Below are 23716 nucleotides of genomic sequence, written 5' to 3' on the forward strand. Positions count from 1 at the left end.
ACATAAACATTATGTAGCCAGAGTATTCCAGTGATATAAAAATCTCAACTTTTTTTTGAGAAAAGTGGGGGATGAGGCTGTGGATCACGAAATGCCCCTTTAATGTTGTATCTCATATACCCTGCTGGGATCGAAAGAGATCTTAATAAAACTGTCTAAAAACTGTCTAAAAACTGTCTAATCACTGCTTAGGGTTCTACATACAGGACAAAAAAGGTTCTAAGTTGAACCTTGTCTAAGGGGCGCACCAATAGATTTCAAGGGGGGCATGGGAGTTTTTTGAAGAAAAAAAAACTTCGCCACTAGTGAGACAAAAAAAAACAACTTTGCCCACTAGTGAGACGAAAAAAAAAAAAAAATTTGCCTCACTGATGAGTAAAAAAAAAATTTTCCCAACCCAACTTAAAGGTATATACATATAATACATTAAAATTGAAAAATAAATACTTCGCCTTCTGCCTTCGGAAGCGGAAAAAAAAAATCGCCGCCTTTGGCGGCTAAAAAAACAATTCTGCCTGACCCAAACTCCCATGCCCCCCCCCCCTGAGAATCTAATGGTGCGTCCCTAAAGAGTGTATCTGAGTGTATGACAAAAAATGTTTGAGCCCTCTATGTTACACTCCGCTGCACTCATAGAAATGAAGAAATTACTTTTTTGCTCGTTTTATAGCACAACTTAAATGAAATAAACACACAGAACATAAAAGTGATGTTTTACTAATAATTTATTTATTTATTTATTTATTTATTTATTTATTTATTTATTTATTTATTTATTTATTTATTTATTTATTTATTTATTTATTTATTTATTTATTTATTAATTATTTATTTATATATTTATTTATTAATTATTTATTTATATATTTATTAGATTTCATTTTTGTATTAAAACATGTCAAAAAAGCGTAAAAAGTCCCGGGAAAAAGTCTGGTTTATTACAGGAATTTTGTTGGCATAACTTCATTAACTTCTGATTTCCCTGCAACTCATCTAATCCACAGCTGAAGGGAGTATCCCATCATGCATCTGCTTACTCCATAGCAAATACATACAAAACATAAGAGCTATAATGGATAGTTTCACAATACTTTGGAGATCATCTTAACTCCCCTAATATAAGCGAGTAATTGAAAGTTGAAGTGATGGATTTTGTGTACACTTTCTATGGCATGTGCAATTCTACTGTGGTACTGCAGAGCATGATGGGATACACCTATCTGCTGCTGTCTTAACGTTTCTGATTTTGCCAATTTAATTATTTACTTTCCTGATTTTCAAACTTATTTGTGAAGAATTTAGTTTACAATTCAATAGTTCAGGACACTTTTATATAGTTGATTCATCATCTATACAGCCCGGGTATAGCGGATATAATACGCTGTTGCAACTCAACCAATTTAAGTTGTGGCAATTCAAAATAAGTTAACCCAACTTGACATTTTTCGAATGTTTCAAAATTTGTCTACTTTCACCACAAAATTCAGCTTAATAGAAATTAAAAAAAAAAATCAAATGGGAACCACTCTTTAGTTTGCTACAAATTGTGTCAAAGTACACAATTCAGTTGTAAGTAACCAATTAAATGATTTTAAGTTTTATATAGTTGCATATACTTATATTCTTTGGCATATTCATGCAGAAAAAGCATGCAGCGCCTCAAAATTATCTAAACAAATCCATAAATAATTGCTAATAATTGCTATACGTGTGTATGAAAAATTAATGATCACGTATTAATTTTTTTAATGAAAAAAAAAATGAAAGAAATGGGACAAGGTATATCAAATTGACGTCGTAAAATACAGACTAGAAAATTAAAAAAAAAATCATAGGTTTGATTAAAAAAAGAGTCTTTTTCAAGCAAAATTCCAAAATAATACAGAACTACTTTTATGGAAATAAAGAACATTGATCTTGTTTGCCAGATGAAACAACATCTGAACCAGGTAAGGTCAACAAAGCTTTTCCCCACATCTAGTTGGTGTACCCTGCTTTTTTTCTTTCCTCCATTCTGATCGTTTGTTCAACCTAACTTGAAATGGATTGAAAAATGCCCAAACTCTATATTTTGCATGTTTTTCGAACACCAATTAAAGCCATAATATACGATTTCTACTATTTTAATTTTGTTATTCTTTACCAAAAATGCTGAAATAATAAAAACTATAAGTAATACCTACCAGGAATAGCCTCCATGGTCTCTGTCCATTAAACTGAAATAATAAGAAATCCCATTGGCTATTTTAAATGTTTGCTGATTAACATGGAAGAGATATATGGTGCTGGTGGAAGTTAAAGTCATAATTATGATTTTATATCCAAGTTGCTCTGTTGACCTACAAACACAACGATTTTGTTTGATTCCATTTAGATGTAAGCTGTAAAGGCGTAAGTGTTACAAATATGCCAAAAAATCAGGTTGAAAAAAAATTAACCAATTTCATATAGAAGATTGTACAATTAGGGGGGGGGGCCTATATATATGGCTTTAAGAATCATACATACCGACATAAATTTCGCTCTTTTTCAATTTCAATCTTTTGCAGTACTAATTAAAAGAAAAAAAGAAAGAAAGAAAGAAAGTTAGAATGAAAGAAAGAAAGAAAGTTAGAACGAAAGAACGAAAGAAAGAAAGAAAGAAAGAAAGAAAGAAAGAAAGAAAGAAAGAAAGAAAGAAAGAAAGAAAGAAAGAAAGAAAGAAAGAAAGAAAGTTAGAATGAATGAAAGAAAGAAAGAAAGAAAGAAAGAAAGTTAGAATGAATGAAAGAAAGAAAGAAAGAAAGAAAGAAAGAAAGAAAGAAAGTTAGAATGAAAGAAAGAAAGAAAGAAAGAAAGTTAGAACGAACGAAAGAAAGAAAGAAAGAAAGAAAGAAAGAAAGAAAGAAAGAAAGAAAGAAAGAAAGAAAAAGAAAGAAAATTGTCTTCTCATTCTCATACGGCATTTAATCATTTTAATTTAATATTTATGATTAATTCAAATAAATTCAATAAATGTGACCATGAAATACCAGGGAAAGTTAGAATGAAAGAAAGAAAGAAAGAAAGTTAGAACGAAAGAACGAAAGAAAGAAAGAAAGAAAATTGTCTTCTCATTCTCATCCGGCATTTAATCATTTTAATTTAATATTTATGATTAATTCAAATAAATTCAATAAATGTGACCATGAAATACCAGGGCAGGTAAAAGTTTACCTTCAACCTGAATTTGACCTTCAAAAATGACACACCGACTACTCATCCTATGCTTGTATTCCCATACCTAACCACACCAACACTAGCGCTCGTTAACATGCTAGTAAAAGAGATTGCAATTAATTATCTCTGGTTCCGCTGGCTTTCACTGATGCGGCGCCGTTAACCGTGTACTACATGCCTTGAAATAATCCGACGGGAATCACTTGACGGCAGCTGTCGAATAGATGCTGAGGCGTTGTCGCTGTGTTTTCGTGTAGTACCATTGAATGACTCGGGTCGTGTTTGGTGTGGTTTTGGCTAGATTTAGCTCTTTTTAAGGATATAAACCTGCTGATAAGGTTGACAGAATAGTAGATGTGAGTATAGTTGTGATGATTTTATTGTTTACGAAAACAGATCGTTTATAAAACGATTCTGCTCCTGTGCCCCACATCAGCTGGAGTAGACGTCTCAACATGTCCTGCATAGCTGCATACAAGAATGCATTGCTGTACCGGTATTCCCAATACAAATAATAGAAATTAGATTTAGAACACACGAGCTAAAAATTGTAATTTAGTACACAGTCAATGTATAGAAATATGCACCAGATATAGTAAAATATTATTGTTAACCACATGTACCACATGATGAAGTGCTGTGCGTACTACAGTACTAGTAGAAATTTAGAAGATTTATGAAATTATACAATGTTTAATAAGGCAGCTTTAAATAATAAAGCTGTCACTCGGTGCAGTCACTCACTGATATGATGACTGCAACGTCACTCATTGACATGATTGTCATTGTCAAGACAAGTACCGGTATACTATATCTGTAGCGATACTGCCCAACGCTTCAGGTGAAGCGAACAGGAATGGTTGTACACGGCACATGAGGAAGCTAGTGGGTGTACGTACCCCTGTTGGTACACCCTGTTTACTTTCCTATTGAGTATTCGGCAAGGATGACAATACAAGACCTGTCAAAACGGTTCTGTTTATCCAAACTGTCAAATATCAGTAAGTTTTACTTTAAGTACGGTAGTTGGCTGCTTATTAAAGCCTTAATGTACGATTTCTGTCAAATTTTAATTTTGTTATTCTTTATTCAAAATGATGAAATAATATTAGTAATAACTGATGGGAAGGGTTGCTGTCCATTTTAAGTTGAAATAACAAGGTAAAGTAAAAGAAACCCCACTGGTTATTTTGGCCATTTAACATGCAGTTCTATAATGTCTATGGGAGGACATCATAATTTTTAAATTATAAATGATAATAATTAATACGTCAAACTTTGCTCTGTTGACCTACAAAGACAAAATAATTGGCCGATTCCACTAGCTATTTCCATTGAAGTCTGTTTGTACAAATGTATACAATGTACATGTATAGTGGAGGGATTTAAATGTCTGCTTACTGAACATTGCTTTGAGTTTGATGAAGCACAATTCCAGCATATTCGTACAAATGATAACGACAATTTTAGAAACAAAGTAAGGGAGCAAATAGGAAAAATATTTGAAAATCTCCAAAAATTGGTGAGGGCAGGGAGTGGGACGTCACGATATATCACATTATTTATTTTGGCCTAATTTTCATCATCTTGCCAGCATGCAACATGTTTTCACCGATTTTTGGCAGTTTAATTTCTGATTGTTACTCAAATTTCATGATATTCAACATTGCTCAAATTGCATTAAGGTGGTACTACACCCCTTGATAAATTTGTGACTATTTTTGCATTTTCTTGAAAAAATAATAACACACTGGTAACAAAAGTCATACATATTATACGGGCAAGGAATCCAGTTATTACACTGGATTTCAGTGACGCAAGACAAGCGGTACGCTATTTATGATAAGAAAAGAGGTACCGCTAGAATGCACCTTATTTCTTATCATATATAATGAACCACTTGTCTTGAATCACTGAAATTTCCAGCGTTGTTACCAGCGTGTAGTTATTTTTTGAGAAAAATGCAAAATTAATCACAAAATTTATCAGGGGGTGTAGTACCGCCTTAAATACTCCGTATTATACTGTAGGCCTACACATATCGCACCATTGTTTGTTTTACCCAGTTGATAAGTGATTACTATTCCAGATTCAGGAGCCTCAGGAGGATGGATATAAAGCAGGATCAGAATTTTTGTGAACATCTGTAAATTAACAGATTTGCTTGAATCACTTGAGGTAGAATAATTCTCGGGGGGGGTGAAATTTTGATAACCAAAGTATTCTATATTGTGATGTCGTCATTTTGTAAGTATTGTTTATTGAAAAATGTTAGTGAAAATAGTCAAGTTTTCCAGGATATTATTTTTATTTTCCAGTTTTTGAAAACATGCAAAATAAATGTGCAGTCTTATTCCATCCATGCCACTAAAGAGCAGCACAGACCTGAGCTAAATGTAAAACTTTGATAAGGCACTTGAAACTTGATTCTGAGTTTAGCGTCCGCCGCCCGCGTTATGAATTTTGTGCCGCGTTTGAGATGTAAAATCTGAAAATAATTCATTATTGTGCAAATTGCTACTAAACCAGCAAGAAAATTTGTTCTGAAAATTTTGAAACCCCTTTCTTTTGTATTTTAAGCCTTCAAAAACTATTAGAAGAATTCATCTAAATATTTGAGCATTGAAAATATACCAATATTTGACCCTTGCTCTATCCAATTATTTCAATTATACCTTTGGGATATACCAGGGTAGACTAAATTTGAACCGAACCTGACCAAATGTTTTCACCAGCAGTGGCATAGATTTCTTTTTGACATGGGGGGGTTGGAAAATTTTCTTAGCGCAAAATTTTTGGGCATATTGAAGCTAAATTGGTGAAATATGGTAAAAAATGTAACAAAGGTTTTTTTAGGTTAAAATGGCCAAATATGAGGTTAATTTAGTCAGAAACTCACAGCTTCAACATTGGGGGGGTGATTGTATGGACCATCCCCTAGCAGAATATTGGGGATTTATCCCCCCATCCCCCGGATCTACGCCTATGTTCACCAGATGGATTTATGTTGTAAATAATTCAACTAGAAGATACTATTGAAAGACATGTATATTTTTAACAAATTGGTGACGATAATAATTATTTCATAATGTTCTGCATGATTTTGTTATTATTATATAAATGAGTCACCCCCCATTTTCCCCATCCTCAAATGTATACGGAGAGGTCAGTGGAAATCGGAGACTTGATTTAAAGTTTGGAAAAACAAAAAGCAAGATATATTTTTATGAATGTTAATGTGTGTTACTGACATTATATTGGGACCCAAGATACCCAAATAGAATGAACAGAAGCGCATAATAAGCATTGCATTGAGAAAAAGGCCGTTTATTATGAATATAATGAAATCTGGAAAATAATGAATAATGAATAATGAAATAGTTGCCTCATTACGAGCTGAAAAAAATGGGACGCTAAACTCAACATCAAGTTTCATTAGCCTAATGTGTGTGGGAAGTTACAGAAAGCTTACAACATCAACAATTTTATGGTCTGACAAAGCATTGAGTATAATGCAAAATATAGTATGGACCATTGTTCAAAAATCATTTGTTCAATTATGTACAGCTGACTGCTTTGTTGTGAATGGTGGTAGTGTCAATGGAGCTAATTTGGTTACCATGGGAACTGGCAAATATACAGTAAAAATTTGAAAATGAAAATAGTTCTTATTTCAGTTCGGAGTTTTTTGACTGGGAAAGTGACCCAAAGAGAAGCAGAAATAAATTTAATTTTGATCACAGCTCTAGACCCTCTATGAATTTGTATATATCTGTGATTCAGTAATAATATTTTGAGTCTAGACTGATCTTGGTACACAATAGTGGTTGGAAGTTTTGTTCTGACTGATTGCCTTTTAATATAATGCTGCATGAGTCGCATGAAATCAAGAATTATTTAAAGCTAATCGAATCGAGAGGAGTGTTTATTTGCTGTTTGTCTGTTTACAAGTTGTTTTTGTTTACACATTACGTATGGTACGGTATTGTGTATACATTTAAGTTTTAACTTCTTTGGTTGTAAAAGTCAAGAGTTTCATGATATTCTTTCATACATTTGCACAAAACAATGTTCATATAATTTTGGTTTTAAACTCAATAAAATCAAGAAAAATGCACAGTAATGACAATGTTGTTAAAATGAAGTTTCTTCAAGTCATCGTCTTGTCAGTTTTTAACTTTTGATCAACATTGATGGAGTTGATGGTTGATAAAATAAAATGTAGACGTGCTTTAGATTATGACTCATCATATTACTTTTAGTTTTCCTTGATTGATAATTGATTATAAGCATTATTTGTCTTGATTCCTGGCCTAAGTGGCTATCCATGAGTATTATTGTGTTGGGAATAGGAAAAATAAAGCAATTCTTTAGAAAAGGTCATGGTCACACTACTCAAACAAGGCTATTTTGTATCAATTTAATTATAAGATACTTTCTGTTGCATACTTTCTGCTATGCCTCACCCGGGGAGTACTCAAGTTTGGTTTTGGTAGGGACGTGCAGCTGAGATTTTGGAAGTAGACCCATAAATATACCAATTTTTCAAGAAATTTGGACCCATTGATATACCAAAATTCAAAATTTTCGGCCGAAATTACCCAAAATTGTCTTAGTTTTGACTTGGGAAAATTTTGGCTAGATTAAGGAAAAATTGGGCTGTTTTCCGAAAAAAATTGAGAAAATTTTGAAAAAAGGACCCATTCATATACCAAAATAGGCTTTGAAAATGGGGTCATTGATATACCAGAAGGCTGAAAATGCTACCCATGTTTGCGGCACGTCCCCGTATGGTCATTTGTACTGAGTCCCCCCCCCCCCCGGCCTCACCACTGCTGGATTTGCCTTTTGCTGGCAAAACTGACAAAAACTAAGTTTGTGCATTTGTAGAATGACCGTTGCTATGGTGCGGTAAATATGGGTACAAAACTTCATAGTTCTTACAACTTTGAGGTCATCTCTTGAGTCATGATTGGTGAATGAATGTTATGAACTGTGACATAAGAAATGAGGCTGTTTAAGCTTATTTCCTACTTTAGTAAAATGTGGGTGTTTAACTTCAGGGGAAATTGATCACAAAGACAGTGCAGAAATTAGGCTAGGCGCACCTTTTAAGGTCATATGTAAATAGGTACCATACACAAAATAAAGAGGTGAATACAGTCGCATTCAATGAGTAAGACTTACATGTGTATGTCAATTGAGTTTGAGTGTTTGCATGATGGGGTCACTTACACAGTGATGTTTGGATATAGGATACTCTATGTGAAGACATTCTTGGATCATTTCTATTCTAGGCCATTTCCTCTGTAAGAAGGTGTACAAAGTTGAAATGTAGTCCTTAGTTGAGTAAACTTAGGATGCTTGCATAATGGACACATGATAGGACTTTGTATACAAGACACATTATAGTAAATCTAGTTGCCAAGCTGCGGGTATTATTCCCGGGGGGGCACTCAAACTTTGGGAACTAAGAACTGATTTTCGGGCAAAATAGGGGCTTGAAGAACTGAAATTAGGGCCAAATTATAGGCTGTTGAGCTACAAATTTCTAAATTATTTCCAAATTTGAGCTTAAAGAGCTACAATTGTCAGAGTTTGAGGCTCAAAGAACTGGAGCAGATCCAAATGTGGGGCTTAAGGAACTGCCGGAGAGCCTGAAAAAGGGACCCTTGAGCGCCGCACATACCCGTACCACCTGTAGGGTCTTCTCTATGCTTGGTTTGAAGATGGATGACCTACATGAGGAAACAGTCACATACCGTACTTAACAAATGCTTAAAATGATTACTTAATCAATGGGGAAGTTGAAACCAAAAGCAGACATGATTGTTGCAAACTTTGTCTGTAAGTCAGTTTTCTATCTTTCAGTTAGTCTTTGTGGTGTAAACAGACTTGAAGAGGGGATGGATAGAAACTTGTGTGAGGGTCTTCTTCTTCTTCCATATTAGTGCCTCCCTCATGTATGAGTATTATCGCACTGCGTACAGACAAGCTGTACTTATTTTTTACTCTGGAACCTAGAGTACATGTAGATGAGTGTATTTTTGAAACTTGTACAGTCAACAGTACCGGGATTAGGCCAAAAAAAAAAGTTGTTGTGTTGCCCTCAACCGTCCGACCCTAAATCCTGAAAAATCAGGGTCGCATTTTTTTTTTTTTTTTTTTGAATGATGATTTTTACAGATTTGTTCAAAAACTCAATGTTTTTTCACTTAAAATTAATATTTTATTGAAAGACTAGTCTTTAATTGATGTCTAACAGGAATCCAGAAGTCAAAATTGACAAATGTCCCTTAATTGAAGAAGCATTATTTAATATTTGAGGGGAATTTTAAAAACTGAAGGTTTAAAAAAAATTATAAAAAAAAATAAAAAAAAATCCGACCGTCCGACCCAAATTTCCCATTTTCCCACTTGAGGGCAACACAACAATATTTTTTTTTTGGCCTTATCCCAGGGCTGCTCTTTTCGAATAGCATGTGATGTTCTTTAACGTGCTCACTTAGAAAATACATGTACACAGGACCGACAGCTAAGTTAAAGTGCCCTCCAAAGCACTAAACAAGTGCCTTGCTCAAGAACACAAAGAGACAGCCAAGCTCAAGTGGACCCACTCAGATTCGAACCCGGGACCTTTAGATTCACATGTACATTGTATCTATTGTACCAAATAATACAGTATAATGTACCGGTACAAAATTTACATTTTGTGTAAACCTTCCAAACTAATTTTGTTCTTGAAGTTTGTGATAAGTTTTTAATTCAAAATTTATTTATATGTGGGCTGAAGATTGACTAAGTAAAATAGAAAGATATAGGCCTACATTTTCCAACTCAGACGTTTAATGCAAACAATTGCTGAACAGGGAAGTATGAGAATTTTTCACATGAGGAGTGTATTGTGGTTTGGCGCCTTTTTTAAGTTTCATTGTAGTTCTGTGAATCACCTGTCATATTTATACCATTGATTTGTGGTTTTATAGTTTATTTTTACAATTTGTTTAATTGTATTCCAGTTGAATGGATGAGATCAGTCATGACCTATTCACGCTACGTTACATCTGTAAAGCTAATCATTTGTGCACATGTACCTGTGTCCTGTAGTAAAATATGTAAAAATCCAAATTTTTCCAGTGTTAATAGCTATTGAGAGTATAAAATTTGAAAGGAAAAAGAGAAAATCAAAGTTTAAGATGGGGTCTTTGGTCTTGGTATATTGTACAATGTACTTCTTGGTGTTTTTGTAGGTTCCATCTGGCATTATGACCTGATGACCATTGTTTATATTACAGTATCAATTTCCAAGTTATTGAAATCAATACCAATTAGTGTAGCAGCAGTGGCGTTATCATCCAGAATCAAGTGAACCCTGGCGACACTAAACTCTTGATTTAGTGCCACACAGATAGGTGTAGGCTGTAGGCCTACATATATCACGTGTTCAGAGCAGAGGAAAACAATTTCCAATTCTGTGCAGTTGTGATCCAATTAAAAGTACAGGGGGTGTACAATCCCATATCTACATGAATTGTGTCTTGTCACCCGAATAGTCAGTTTTACCACAGATATTGGAATTCCAATATCTGTGGTTTTACCATGTAGGTCATTCCTGGAAAATTGTATGATTTGCAGGGAAATTCTGGAATTACAGGCAGTAGGGAAATTTTGCTTCCCAAGTTGCTATCTTGGAGTGAAATGGGAGTTTTCTTCCTGGGAAATAAACATTTTATTCTTCCAGTCCCATGTCTACCCTTTTTCTGTTTTGCTTGCAACGCACCCCCCAATTTGGAAAAGTATCAGGGTTTTTACGCTTTTTTGGACAAAAAAGGTCCAAATTTTAGGAAGAAAGTCCACTTTTCACAAAATTTGGAAAATAGGTCCACTTTTTCAAAATCAGCACCCCCCCCAAATGAAATCCTGCGTACGGGCCTGTTTGCTTGTTTAAAATGTTTAAAACAACATTGCAATAAAAGAAAATATTTTAAAAGATGCACAGAATATGTTATTCTGTGTAACTCAATGAGATTGTGGGATGAGATAGGGATGTAAATATGCAAGGTATTCAGATGAAATACAATGTACATATATCATATGCATGGACCATATAGCCTACAATGTAGGCCATAAAACCAGCATAGTCTAGACTCATGTTAAAGGCCTATTCAGTGATTTGCTCATCCCGAGGATCGTAAAAATGGTCAAAATTTAGATTTTGGTACCTTTCAGATGTGCTAACATATCCTTCTAGTGGTAAAAGCTGAAAGGCATGCATAAAGATAAAATTGGACATTTTACATGAATCTGAAATTTCTCTATACGTAGACAAAAGAGCTACAATGTACATGAATCTGAATGGGGCTTCAACTTAATCAATAGTACTGTTTTCATAATTTTTTTTGCCAAATTTTTCATAAGTAGTAGGCCTACCTATTTTAAATAACAATTTTAATAACTTATCCTTCATTTTTAGGCAATTTAGATAAAACCATTTTAATTTTTTACAACTTTTGCTATGATAACTGAATGCCTTTAAATTTGTGTGGGAAGAGTACATGTATGTAGGACCTACATACATAGAAACTAGATGTGCCGTTCAGGGTCAAGGTCTAGTATGTGATGCTATTCCTTTCAAGGTATTGTCACTATCGTAGGTGGGAGGAAGCAGCCCACTGTCAAGGTCATGACCTTATAGTGATGAGCTCATCTTGTCCCCGGATGACCTTGAATGCAGGAGGAAATAACACACAATATACAATAATATACCTTGATTACCTGCTAAGCAGCCATTATAATGAAATTGTCAAGTGACGCTGTCATTCTGACTGACATAATCGGTCTGGTCACGTTTTAGAGCTATGTCATCATTCCTGCAGCTTGACATACAATTGAATGTGTAGGGAATAGTTAACATTGATAAGCTTGTACAGATTTCATGGAGTGGCATGTTAGGTAGGTTTGTTTTTTTGATGGAAAAATTGTTATGTGTGAGTTTGTAAACAATCAAGAAATATTACCTTGCATTTTCAGTGGAAGTTAGTAAAAAAATGCAGCCAGGACAAAACAGCTCGTAATCAGAGCCCTCGTGATATGACAAGTCCAGTCTAGGGACTAGGGTACAAACCACACACAAACCCTTTGATCACCACAGGTCCTGAGACTGTCCCTCTCATCTGATCGCAAAATATTTAGTGACTGCTGCCAGCCAATACAGGCACATCTAGAACAGCTCAGAGAGGGTAGGTCATGATGTTCACTTTTTGCTTTTAACATGACAACTTTATTGAGGACTAATATCAAGGCTCAGGCTGTTAAGGCGTACTACACCCCTGGCCAATTTTGTGCCTATTTTTGCATTTTCTCAAAAATTATAGCGCATTGGTGACAAGTAAGATATGTATATTATAGGGGCAAGGACTACAACTACTGCACTGGAAATTTTATTTCAGCACAGACAACAGTTGTGGAGTTACAGTCAAAAATGAGGGAAAACCAACATTTGATCAATAAATCAATAACTACTAGCCTTGAGTTGTTGAATTTTCAGTGCAGTAATTGTAGTCCTTGCCCTATAATATACATATCTTACTTGTCACCAATGCGCTATAATTTTTGAGAAAAATGCAAAAATAGGCACAAAATTGGCCAGGGTGTAGTACCCCTTAAGGGGGGGAAATTTGATGAAAATTGTCAAAAATGGGTTTTACAAGGGAAAAGTACAAAAAGTCATAAAAACCCAGATTATTAGGGTGGCTAGCATCCTATGGGAGAATGGGGCAAGTGGGAGCCAGACTACTCACAGACAGGAGGGGTAGCTATCCCTTCCCCCCTTTGTTGGCTTGTAGGCCACTGGATGCACACCTCAGCTGTTTGAACTGTTTTGATTTACTACTAGCTCTAGGTGTAGACTTTGATACTAACTCTTGTTTTACTTTTGTTTTTCTCCATATTTGTTTAGATTTGACTAGTTCATTGGTAGCAGGTTGATCCCCCATTCTCTAGGATCATTTCCATTTGATTGACACGCACCCACCCAAACAGACAAAATGACAGACGCAGCGAAAGGCGAGTTAGAAGGGAAGAAGTTTGGCATGATGGCCGACATCGAGAAGTACAAGGACATCGATGAGGATGCTATCCTAGCAACCTTGACAGAGGAAGAGCTGAGACAACTGGAAGAGGAGCTGGATCCAGAGGTAATTTTGATTGTTTAGGCCCAAAAAAAAAAATTGTTTGTTTGTCCTCCACAGCTTTGAAAGAGGATGTGCGGATTTTTTTTTTTTAATTTTTTTTTTTGTATTGACGCATTCTTTGATCGAGCTAGAGCTAAATGCTACAATCATTCATGGTGACTTTAAAAAACCAACATTTTGTTTCATTAATATGCAGTTAAAGTTATAATTTGTGTTCATATCATAGTCTTTTAATGATTTCAAATCCAATGTATTTTGAAGTCACTAAAAATAATAGACTATGACATGAACACAAGCTATAACTTTGCATATTGAAGACACAAAATGTTTTTGGGGGCTTTTTTTAATTTTCACCAACGAAAGATCTGAGTATTTAGCTCTAGCTAAGTCCAGAGATACTTCAAATCTGAAAAACAAATTGAATTTTACTTATTTTTATAAAATAAAAAAAATTTGAAAAAAAAAAAAATTGGTCAGGCCTTCATCTGAGGAGCGGGCGGTGGAGGACAAACAAACAACTTTTTTTTTTGGCTTTATTTGATACCATCTTTTATCAATCTCTTCATAAGTTTTTGAGCCAGTACGTAACCTGCCTTGAGCACCATTCTGAGGGGGAAATAAGCTGGTCATTGAGAATTTTGAGGGAAAAGAGCATCCTAAAAGGGCACATTTGTGATGTGTCATGTCAAAAGGAGACACTTTTGGGCAGGATCGTAAATGGAGAAATAGCCAAAAATCTGCCGGCGAGTGATTTTTTCACAATTTGGGTTTGTTGCAAATTTGTGATGTTATTAATGTTAAAAATATTGTCTGATAGTTTCAGACCGGAATATAACAGGCATCCTGTATTTTTTGAGACATTTTTCAAGTTAATTCCTACTCTCAACATTGTCAATAATATTTTCAAAGGCCGATATCTCAATTTCCAATTTTATAATACCATAACTTCAGAACTGAATATCTCCGCTTAGGAATGTACGATTTCATTGGAGAAAACGGCGCTGTGGAGCAAAATATCTCTATATTTAAGATATGTAAAAACCTCAAAATTCATAACCTGCCCAAAAGTGTCTCCTTTCGACATGACACGTCACATTTGCTTAAAAACTTATCTTTTTCAGAGTCTTCAATGAGCAGCGACGTAGCTTGCGACACCAGCAAATGTCAAAAATGACAAGAGTCCAATATCAGTATCCATGCTGCTAAAATTCAGCTAAAAGGACACAGTTGACAAACTTTAATTTTTTTTGTCTAGATTTTACTTGACTTTTTTCCCTAGAGTGTGCACCCTGACCCCTCACCTACCCCACCCTCCTCTGGTAACACCACTGTTGTTGAGTGAGTAGAGCATGTATAGCCACACTGTGCTGTACTTGGTTTTCCATTGGTCCTCTTTCGAGGATCTGTGATCGTCCACAATATCGTGTCCTGTATCCGCCAATCAAAGGTTAGATGTTGAAAAATGACAATGTTTTTCACAAAATTTTACCATTGAAGGCATTGATCTTAGCCCTTAAGCTGAATTTATACTCGATCGTCGAGCGATTGCGATGCACCGCTTATAAAAATTGGTGGGCAATTGCTGAATTTTGCAATGCATCGCTCGTCGCTTTTGCATTTTTACATACCACAGCGATAGTGATTGCAGATGACAATTAAAATATTCTACAATGTAAATGCCACAAAATACATTTTCAAAACATCCATTGCTGTCAAACATCCATTGCTATCAATAATTATTTCTAATTAATTCATCACAAAAAGTTAAAAATCGAGAAAGGTAAGTTAATGAGAAAAATTATAGATCCAGTTGATAGAAAATGATTGGTTGATACATTCATGTGTCAAGCGATATAGCTTGGAAGTTGAGATGGCAAAAGCGACATCGTTTTTGCCTGTATATCGAATGACTGGCTTGACGCTCTGATCATGGAAGTAAACATTGAGCATGCATGAGAATTCCTTTTCTGCAGAAGCAATTGAGTATAGATTCAGCTTTACATACTATTACTGTTTGGATCTGCCACTATGAAATCCAACATGCCGTTACCAAGCCTTGAAATAAGCAGACAGGAACCAGGAGCAATTTGTTTTGAACATTGCTCCTGGTTCACTGGGATTTTACAAGAACCAGGAGCAATTTCTGAAGAAACAGGAGCAATTTTCAATATTAAATCCTTTTCTGCATACAATACAGCATACCAGCACGACTGCATCAAGTGCAAAACTGTAACCAGGAGCAATTTATTTTAGAAAATTGCTCCTGGTTCATGTGAATTTTACAAGGACCAGGAGCAATTAGTGGCTTTACGAGGGTAAATTTGCTCCCCGCGCCTGCTTATTTCAAGGCTTGGCCATTACTCTCAATATAATCCAATTCGGGACTTCTGTGTAGTCCAATTTGGGACTTAGTGCTCCAATTTGAGACCTCTGTAAAAAAATCAGTGCGTTTATGTGGTTGCAACACTAGTGCACGGACAAATTGCCCTTCTATGTGTGGGTATTTGCCCCGCAGGATTGTGCGATTCAAATCTGATGTTTCAACTTGAGAGAAGCCATATACAAGTCCAAAATTGCAGAGACTGTCTTTTGGAATTTGCAGGAGAGCATTAAATAGCTCTTCTGGAGCCTTCAAGGAGAGCTGTTTAGAGCATTTACAATAGAATTTAAGGATAGAATGGTCAACTTAGGAGAGCTAACTCCTATATCATATTTAAGGAGAGCAGTAGAGGGTGATTGCTCTCGCTCTCCTCAAAAGGCAGTCCCTGAAATTGCCTACATTTGTACACAGAAGTCCTAAATTGGACAGACTACATTGTCCCAAATTGGACTCTCAACATTGAAGCTGGCAGCAATAGAGCTTGACATGTTCCGTTCCTCTTTGTGCACACATAGGTTTTCAGAAAAGGAAGAAATTGACAAAAGTTGAACTTTTTTTGACTCAACGCTTTGTCAGTGTAAAGAACTTTGTATTATCCCATCCTGTCACAGTTCACAGGTCTGTAACGTCCTAAAGCTTTTCCTGTGTATTGTGCTACTATTAAACTGTTCAATCAAAAGCATAAACCTATTAATAGTTCAATAGTCTGTGGAAATAGTAATGACTTTTTGGATAAAATTTGAGTCAATGGTTGAACAAAATTGAAGCTTTTAAACTAGTGTCGTTGTTTTGTATTAAGGCGCACAAACTACCACACAAACTACATGCTTTCCACCAGGTACTAGAGTGTACAACGGTGCAAATAAAAGTTTCTATTAAGTTGCTATGGATATTTTCATATTTATTGCATTTACATGGGCAATGGTTTGACAAACCTGTTGCAACTTGGTATTGGTAGCCATTTGTGACAGGATCAAGGGGAATGAGTCACATGTCGACCCTGGTCGAAAATCAGTTTTACATATATACGTTTCTAAAGAGGACATTTAGAGCTTTCAGAAACTGAAAAGCCCATGTTGATACAAATTTTCTTTGCGAAAATATGTCAATTTATCAATCGCTTAAACAAAAGAATTGTAAGACTTTCTTTGCCAATATCTAAAAATCAATATTAGCGACATCCGACTCATTTCCCTTGATCGTGTCACATTTTAAAATTGAATCATAGACCCTGTTCACATTAGAAAATTTCTTCATTCGACGAAGATAAGCATGCGTAATTAAGCATGCGTACACATTACGGCGATGATTACGCTGAACAAAGATCGAACAAAGACATTGCACTGTACACATTTCATGCAAATTAACAAAGCTCGAATGAAGCTATTAACGCCCTGCTTTTATTAAAGCCGGCGAAGGTCACTTGTCACATGATCACTTTCCTTCGTCGAATGAAGCGAGCGTACACATTTCAAAATGAGCTTCATCGAACGAAGTATTCATTCATCGAAATAACCTTTTTAGCTTCGTTGAACGAAGCAATTTTAATCTTCGTCGAAGGAAGAAAAGTGTGTACACATTAGGAAAAAACGATTTTTAATCTTCGTTCGAGGTTCGTTGAAAGAAGAAAATTTTCTAATGTGAACAGGGTCATAGTTGAGAAGAGAATAAAACCAGTGTTTGACATACATGTACATATGTAAAGCCAAAAGATAATAAAAATTACTGCAGCCCTGCAGATACTTTTTCCCCAAAGTCACCAAGATAGACTCGGTGCTATCTCCAACATCAATTCATGGCATTATGTGTTGTGATTTCCGAGTGTAATAAAATGTTACAAATGTTTATCAGTGTAACATTGTAATTTTACCAAATTTGAGTTTGGGCCTGTGAAAATTGATGAGGTTCCATAGATTTCAAATGCAAGGCCCAATAAGCCCAATCATAATTTGAATGATATGAATGTGTAGGCTATCCTTGATGTCAGCCATCTTATATTGGATAGTGCGATCCCAAGTTTAATATTTTGAATTCTTTCATCCACGAATGTAATTTTGTACAATTGATTTGGAATTGATTTATTTAAGAACTTAATCTTCTTACAATGTAATTCAATCAGATTTTCAAAGTTATAACAATAAAAGTAGTGCTCTAGTTAGCAGTTCAAGGATTTTGGGAAATTTGATCCTTTATCTACTAAAATTTTGATACAGTACTTAAAAAAGTTTAAAAAGTTGGTAACTTTACATTATTTATTAGGCCAAGGATTCTTTAACCCTAACCCAACTAGGACTCACTAAAGCTCACTATTAAAACCGCTCTGCGTGCATGGATTCCACGGGACTTGATGACGCAATCAGACCAAGTCATATATACCCAGGGAATCGCTTGGCGGGCCAACGCCACCTGTGTAGCTACATGCTGGGGATCTTCTGCGTGGCATGCGAGGGGTCCGAGGTTCGAATCCCGGGGTGCCATGTGTCTTTCTCCTTCATCTGCTCTCCTTTTCGTTCCTTCTTTCCCTTCCGATAGCACAAAAACCACGGGTAGGGTTAGGGTTAAGCTATATGCATGTTTTCCCTATATGCCTTCTTAACCCTAACCCAACTAGGACTCACTAAAGCTCACTATTAAAACCGCTCTGCGTGCATGGATTCCACGGGACTTGATGACGCAATCAGACCAAGTCATATATACCCAGGGAATCGCTGGCGGGCCAACGTCACCTGTGTAGCTACATGCTGGGGATCTTCTGCGTGGCATGCGAGGGGTCCGAGGTTCGAATCCCGGGGGTGCCAAGTGACTTTCTTCTTCATCTTCTCTCCTTTTTCGTTCCTTCTTTCCCTTCCGATAGCTCAAAAACCACGGGTAGGGTTAGGGTTAATACATGTACATGTAGGAAGCAATACGAATCCCATGGTTCCATTGGAGACTGGCATCCTCAAGTTTTGAGAATCGCAATTATGGCTTGTTCATATGGCAGTATCGCTCTAAGACCACTTGAGGATCACTCTGGGAAATCGGGAAATCCCCTAAATTTCTTGGGGATAAATTTGGGCCATTTTGGGGACAAACCTAGGGATTGGAATCTTCAAGAAAGTTAACAGGGAGGATTTCCCCAAGTTTTTGCTTGAGAACTGCATTTTTTTAAAGCGGTCCTTGTGGAAGTGCCTAGTGAAATATATCCCATTTACTGAGAATCTATTCATGTAGAAACAAACTTTGAACATTTGGGCCAAATACCATTCAAAGTGGAAGTTAAAAGACAATTAATCATGATTAAATTTATAAGAACCGAAAAGTAACTTCTAAATGATACTGATCTAGGGCTATACTACTATTAGGGAGCACTGTGGCCGAGCGGAACGGGCTATGACTCATAATCGGAAGGTTGCGGTTCGAGCCCGGCGACGCCATCGTGTTGTGCCCTTGAGTAAGGCACTTTATCTCGACTTCTCTCCACCCAGGTGTGAAATGGGGAGCTGTTATGAATACTGTCCATTGAGCGCCGCCTAAAGGTATGAGCATGCCTTGGGCATTGTATGGCAGCTGACATATTCTAATGACGGCGGAATAAATGTAAAGCGCTTTGGTACATGTTCACATGTGAAAGGCGCTGTATAAATACCAACATTTATTTTTTTTTATTAACATTTATTGTGTAATGTAAGAGCAAAAACAAAGGTGGGTTTCACATGTTGTGGTTTTGTTCCTTCCAAGCTTACACTCGTAAGATCAAGGCCACACATTTTGTACCAAACTTTTGAGGTGATCAGCTGGAAGAATTGCATAAAGGATAAGATCAAGCAAAGAACAACACAAATTTTAATGGTAGTTGAGTTTTAATGGCGATTTAGTACTTTCGATTTTCCTGTTGATTGATTATATGGGTGAGGAACAGATTTGGACCTTTTTCGGAGAATTAAAGCTGAAATTAACTACATAAATCGTACTCGGGAACTGTTTTCTCCTTCGTATAAAACTAGGCCAGTTCATGAACATGTCTTTTACCTAATAACTAATAATGTTACACATGGGTGGGTGGAGTTGGACAAGCAAGGTAAAGTGCCTTGCCCAAAGACCAGGGGCGTAACCAGACCTGACCTTCCGGGGGGGGGGGGCAAGATTGAAAAAATTTCCCAATTTTTGACCAAAAGTTGTATTATTTATGTGCTTGATCATGAGCGGCTTGCCCCCTGAAGCTCATGGTTTTTGGCATATTAGAAGCTCAAAATCCAGTGTTCAGAGTACAAAATTTCACAATGAAAGTAGTATAGATCTTCTTCCTCTTTCTTCCCCTTTCTCTTCTCCTTCCTCTTTTTCTTCCCTCTTTTTCTTTTCTTCTTCCCCTTTCTCTTCTTCCCTCTTTTTTCCCCTTTTTTCTCTTCTCCTTCCCCTTTTTTCTTCCCTCTTTTTCTCTCTCCTCCTCCCCTTTTCCCCCTTCCCAATTTTTTTCGCTCTTCTTCCCCGTTTTTTTTTGTGACCGGGGGGCCCCTTGCCCCCGCCCCCCCACTGGTTACGCCACTGCCAAAGACACATCACATTAACCCTGACAGGGTTCAAACCCATAATTATATTTGTAGAATTTTACCCTGAGACCTGGCCAGAAACCTGGCATCTATAGGAAGAAGGAGCTATTTCCGATATCCCATCCCACTTGATTATGTCTTCGAAATTTGACTGATCATGTCTTTGTAGCTTTTTTTACTCATGGATGTTTAAATTTGCGTACTTGTGAAAGAAAAGGACTAAAATTTGATTAAATTTACAAAAAAATCTCAGTCTCCGTTTGGAGCAAGGTGGTCTAACGGTACAGGGTGTTTGACTTATGATCACAATGTTGTGGGTTCGGCTGTCAGGATCAAAGTGTTGTGTGCATAGGCAAGAAGCTTGTACACCCAGGTGTAAAATGCGGAGCTGTTACTCTCTTCCATGCTCATTGCACTCAATATGATAACAGAATTCAAGCAAAATTTTCACCTACTTTTAGCAACAACAAAAAATGTGATAAAATATGTAAATCCTATTATTTTCTTCTAGAATGAACTTCTCCCACCGTCAGAACGATGCCCATACAAGACTGAGAAAACGCCAACCGGCAAGTTTGACAGGCAAGCATTGATGGATTATCTAGAGAAGAAGGGCAAGGAAGAGGAGGATTGGGAGGAACATGTACAGTAAAAAACTGGTGAAAAAAGAGGTGAGAATGGATGGATGGAATGTGTCAATATGTTGTAAAATAATGTACTAACTTAACTTGGTTTTTAGGTTGTCAATTGTCATCAGCTACCAGAGATAACCACACCATCATCGGTTGTGGGATACATCTACATCTCGTAGAAATTGTTTGTTTGCTTGCTAAAAGCTTGAACTACATTTTGAGATGATTGATGTTCATGTGAAGTCTCAATTTCCATTTTCAAATGTTAATTTGCAAATTGCAAATTAAAGGTATGCCATCTTGTTCATGCACCAAGTATATATTTAACATAATGGCCTTATCTAATAAAAATTCCTTTAAAAGGAATAGGGCGGGTAAATGAATTGTCAAGATAAAGGTGTAGTTCCATATTGATAAGTCCATGTAAAATAAAAAACATGTTTCACGTCCAGGTTTTTGAAAATAAGGATGAGGAGGGGCCTTATCTAAAACAGTTCAACGACCCCCAACTAGATGGGCTTTTTTTCAGCATATATGGTGACCATTTGGAACCAGCTCCATAGTATTATCAGATCCTCAAATTCTGTTGCTTCATTTAAACAACATGTTTTGGGAGTCCAAATTTGCTTGCACCTTTTGATGGAACTTGTGTTTGCACTTGGACCTCTTTTTGTAATTGTCTAAATTGCAGCAGGCAAAAATAACTTAACCTGCATTTTTCCCCTCATATTTATTTTTCCCTCCACTTTTTTTATATTATTTGTTGGGCTGTCTTAGAGGTGCATAGCACCTGTTCGCTCCAGCCATTCACTGGACTTCAGAAAAAAATGTTGTTCCTTTCATGATATTGTGTAAATTTTGATGTATCTTATGTGCAATATAATATTTTTGTAATTCTGGTTTCTTTGATTTCTGGTATAAGGGCATAATATTATAATTACTGTATAAGACTTGAGATAAGCAATTTTGTATAGAGAAGTCCAGTACATGTATATAATTTGTGCAATATTATGAGCATAGATATTCTTGAGGCGTAGACGGATATTTAAGAGAAACTCATCAACCAGGATCCATCGACTGGCACCGACATGATACGTGTATCCACTCAGCTGAAAACAAGCAGTCGATCATCAGTTACGACATCGGCAATCATCAACTGCGAAATGCAGGACACAGTGTTGGCATGAATACAAATGATCCATGCATGGAAATAGGCATGCATGTATGGTCTGTGTGTTGTTTGCATCAATAACCGGGTGTAATGTCAAAGTACATGTAGGTTTGTAAGTAGTGTGGCCTGGCGTCTTATACTGCATCAGTAAAATACAGAACCATGCTTGTAGTACATGTGTAAGTGGGCATGAAGTTCTACTTCAACAATTTATTGCAGAAGTTCTCAACATTTTTGGAATGTAACCTGACTCCTTCAGCTTCAACTTCAAGTCATTACCACCCTATTACAAACACAATTTAATGGTAAAATGAAGTAATATTTTGTACTTAATTTGGGGGTAGTCCGATAAACCCGTTGAATTTTGAACCAGCAAACCCCAGTGGGAATTCATTCTTTACAAATTCAATGTGATAAAAGTATAGTCTGATTTAAGATTTCAAAAAATATATAGACATGAACCACACTACTTTATTGAGTAAGAATGGCTGTAGTTGTAATAATGCAGACAGTAAAAGAGTTAAGGTACCAGTTATTTTCACCCATGTATATCCTAAACAGAGACAGATATATGTCATAATTAGAACCAGCAGCCAATAGCTGCATCTTTTAACTCGGATGTAAGACCTCATTTGTGACGTGTCATGTCAAAAGGAGACACTTTTGAGCAGGGTCGTAAATGGAGAAATAGCCAAAAATCTGCCCGGGGTGATTTTTTCCCAATTTGGATTTGTTGTGAATTTGTGATGGTATTAATGTTTAAAATATTGTCTGATAGTTTCAGACCGAATATAACTGGCATCTTGTATTTTTTGAGACATTTTTCAAGGTAATTCCTACTCTCAACATTGTCAATAATATTTTTAAAGGCCGATATCTCAATTTCCAATTTTATAATACCGTAACTTACGAGCTTAATATCTTCGCTTAGGAATGTCCGATTTCATTGGGGAAAACAGCTGTGGGGCAAAATATCTCTATATTTAAGATATGTAAAAACCTCAAAATTGATAACCTGCCCAAAAGTGTCTCCTTTTGACATGACACGTCACATTTGTTGAAATTGGTCAAGAAATAAAGACACAGTGATCCAAAATGCCAAGGAAGATGCAAATTCAAACGTTGCAGATTGCTCCATTGGGTGCCCTTTTGATTAGTACTCAAATTGTTCTCGAACAAGAGAACTAGCACCATGCTTCCCATTGATTAGAATATGAAAATGCAACTTTTGATTTTGTTCCTTTCTTGAATTTTTTCGATCGCCGTTTCTTTAATAGGTGACCCCGGCCATCCGGGTACTTATTTTACATGACGCTACAGTGCCTACACTTACGCTTTTCAACCCACAATATACCGTGGAGCAGTGCGACTAGTTGAAGACTTGTAACAGAGGCTGATTCAGTTTGTTGACATTTTGTTTTGACCTCGAATCAAGCATATTTCGGGTCGATTTCGGTAAAATAAAGGTTAAATACTTGGCGAAAATTGTATTTTATGTGAAGCTGAACACATGAACATGTAGATGAGAGTCTTTATTTTTTTTGTTGGCTGGAAGCCCCATGTCGAGAAGTTATAGAAATGGTAGAGTAGTATTTTGGCCGATTTGAAAAGGG

General features: G+C 36.2%; 1 protein-coding gene across 1 annotated transcript in view; it reads left to right on the forward strand.

The window, feature by feature from the left end:
- The first annotated feature begins 3392 nt into the window (after positions 1–3392).
- The window catches only part of LOC140142726 (tropomodulin-2-like), a 56159-nt gene continuing 35835 nt past the window's right edge, over positions 3393–23716 (forward strand). The window contains 3 exon segments of the mRNA XM_072164722.1: positions 3393–3554; positions 13157–13394; positions 20812–20971. Coding sequence (XP_072020823.1) covers positions 13245–13394; positions 20812–20971 — 310 coding nt within the window. The 5' untranslated portion in view covers positions 3393–3554; positions 13157–13244.

This window comes from Amphiura filiformis, chromosome 20, assembly GCF_039555335.1.
Source record: "Amphiura filiformis chromosome 20, Afil_fr2py, whole genome shotgun sequence".
NCBI lineage: Eukaryota > Metazoa > Echinodermata > Ophiuroidea > Amphilepidida > Amphiuridae > Amphiura > Amphiura filiformis.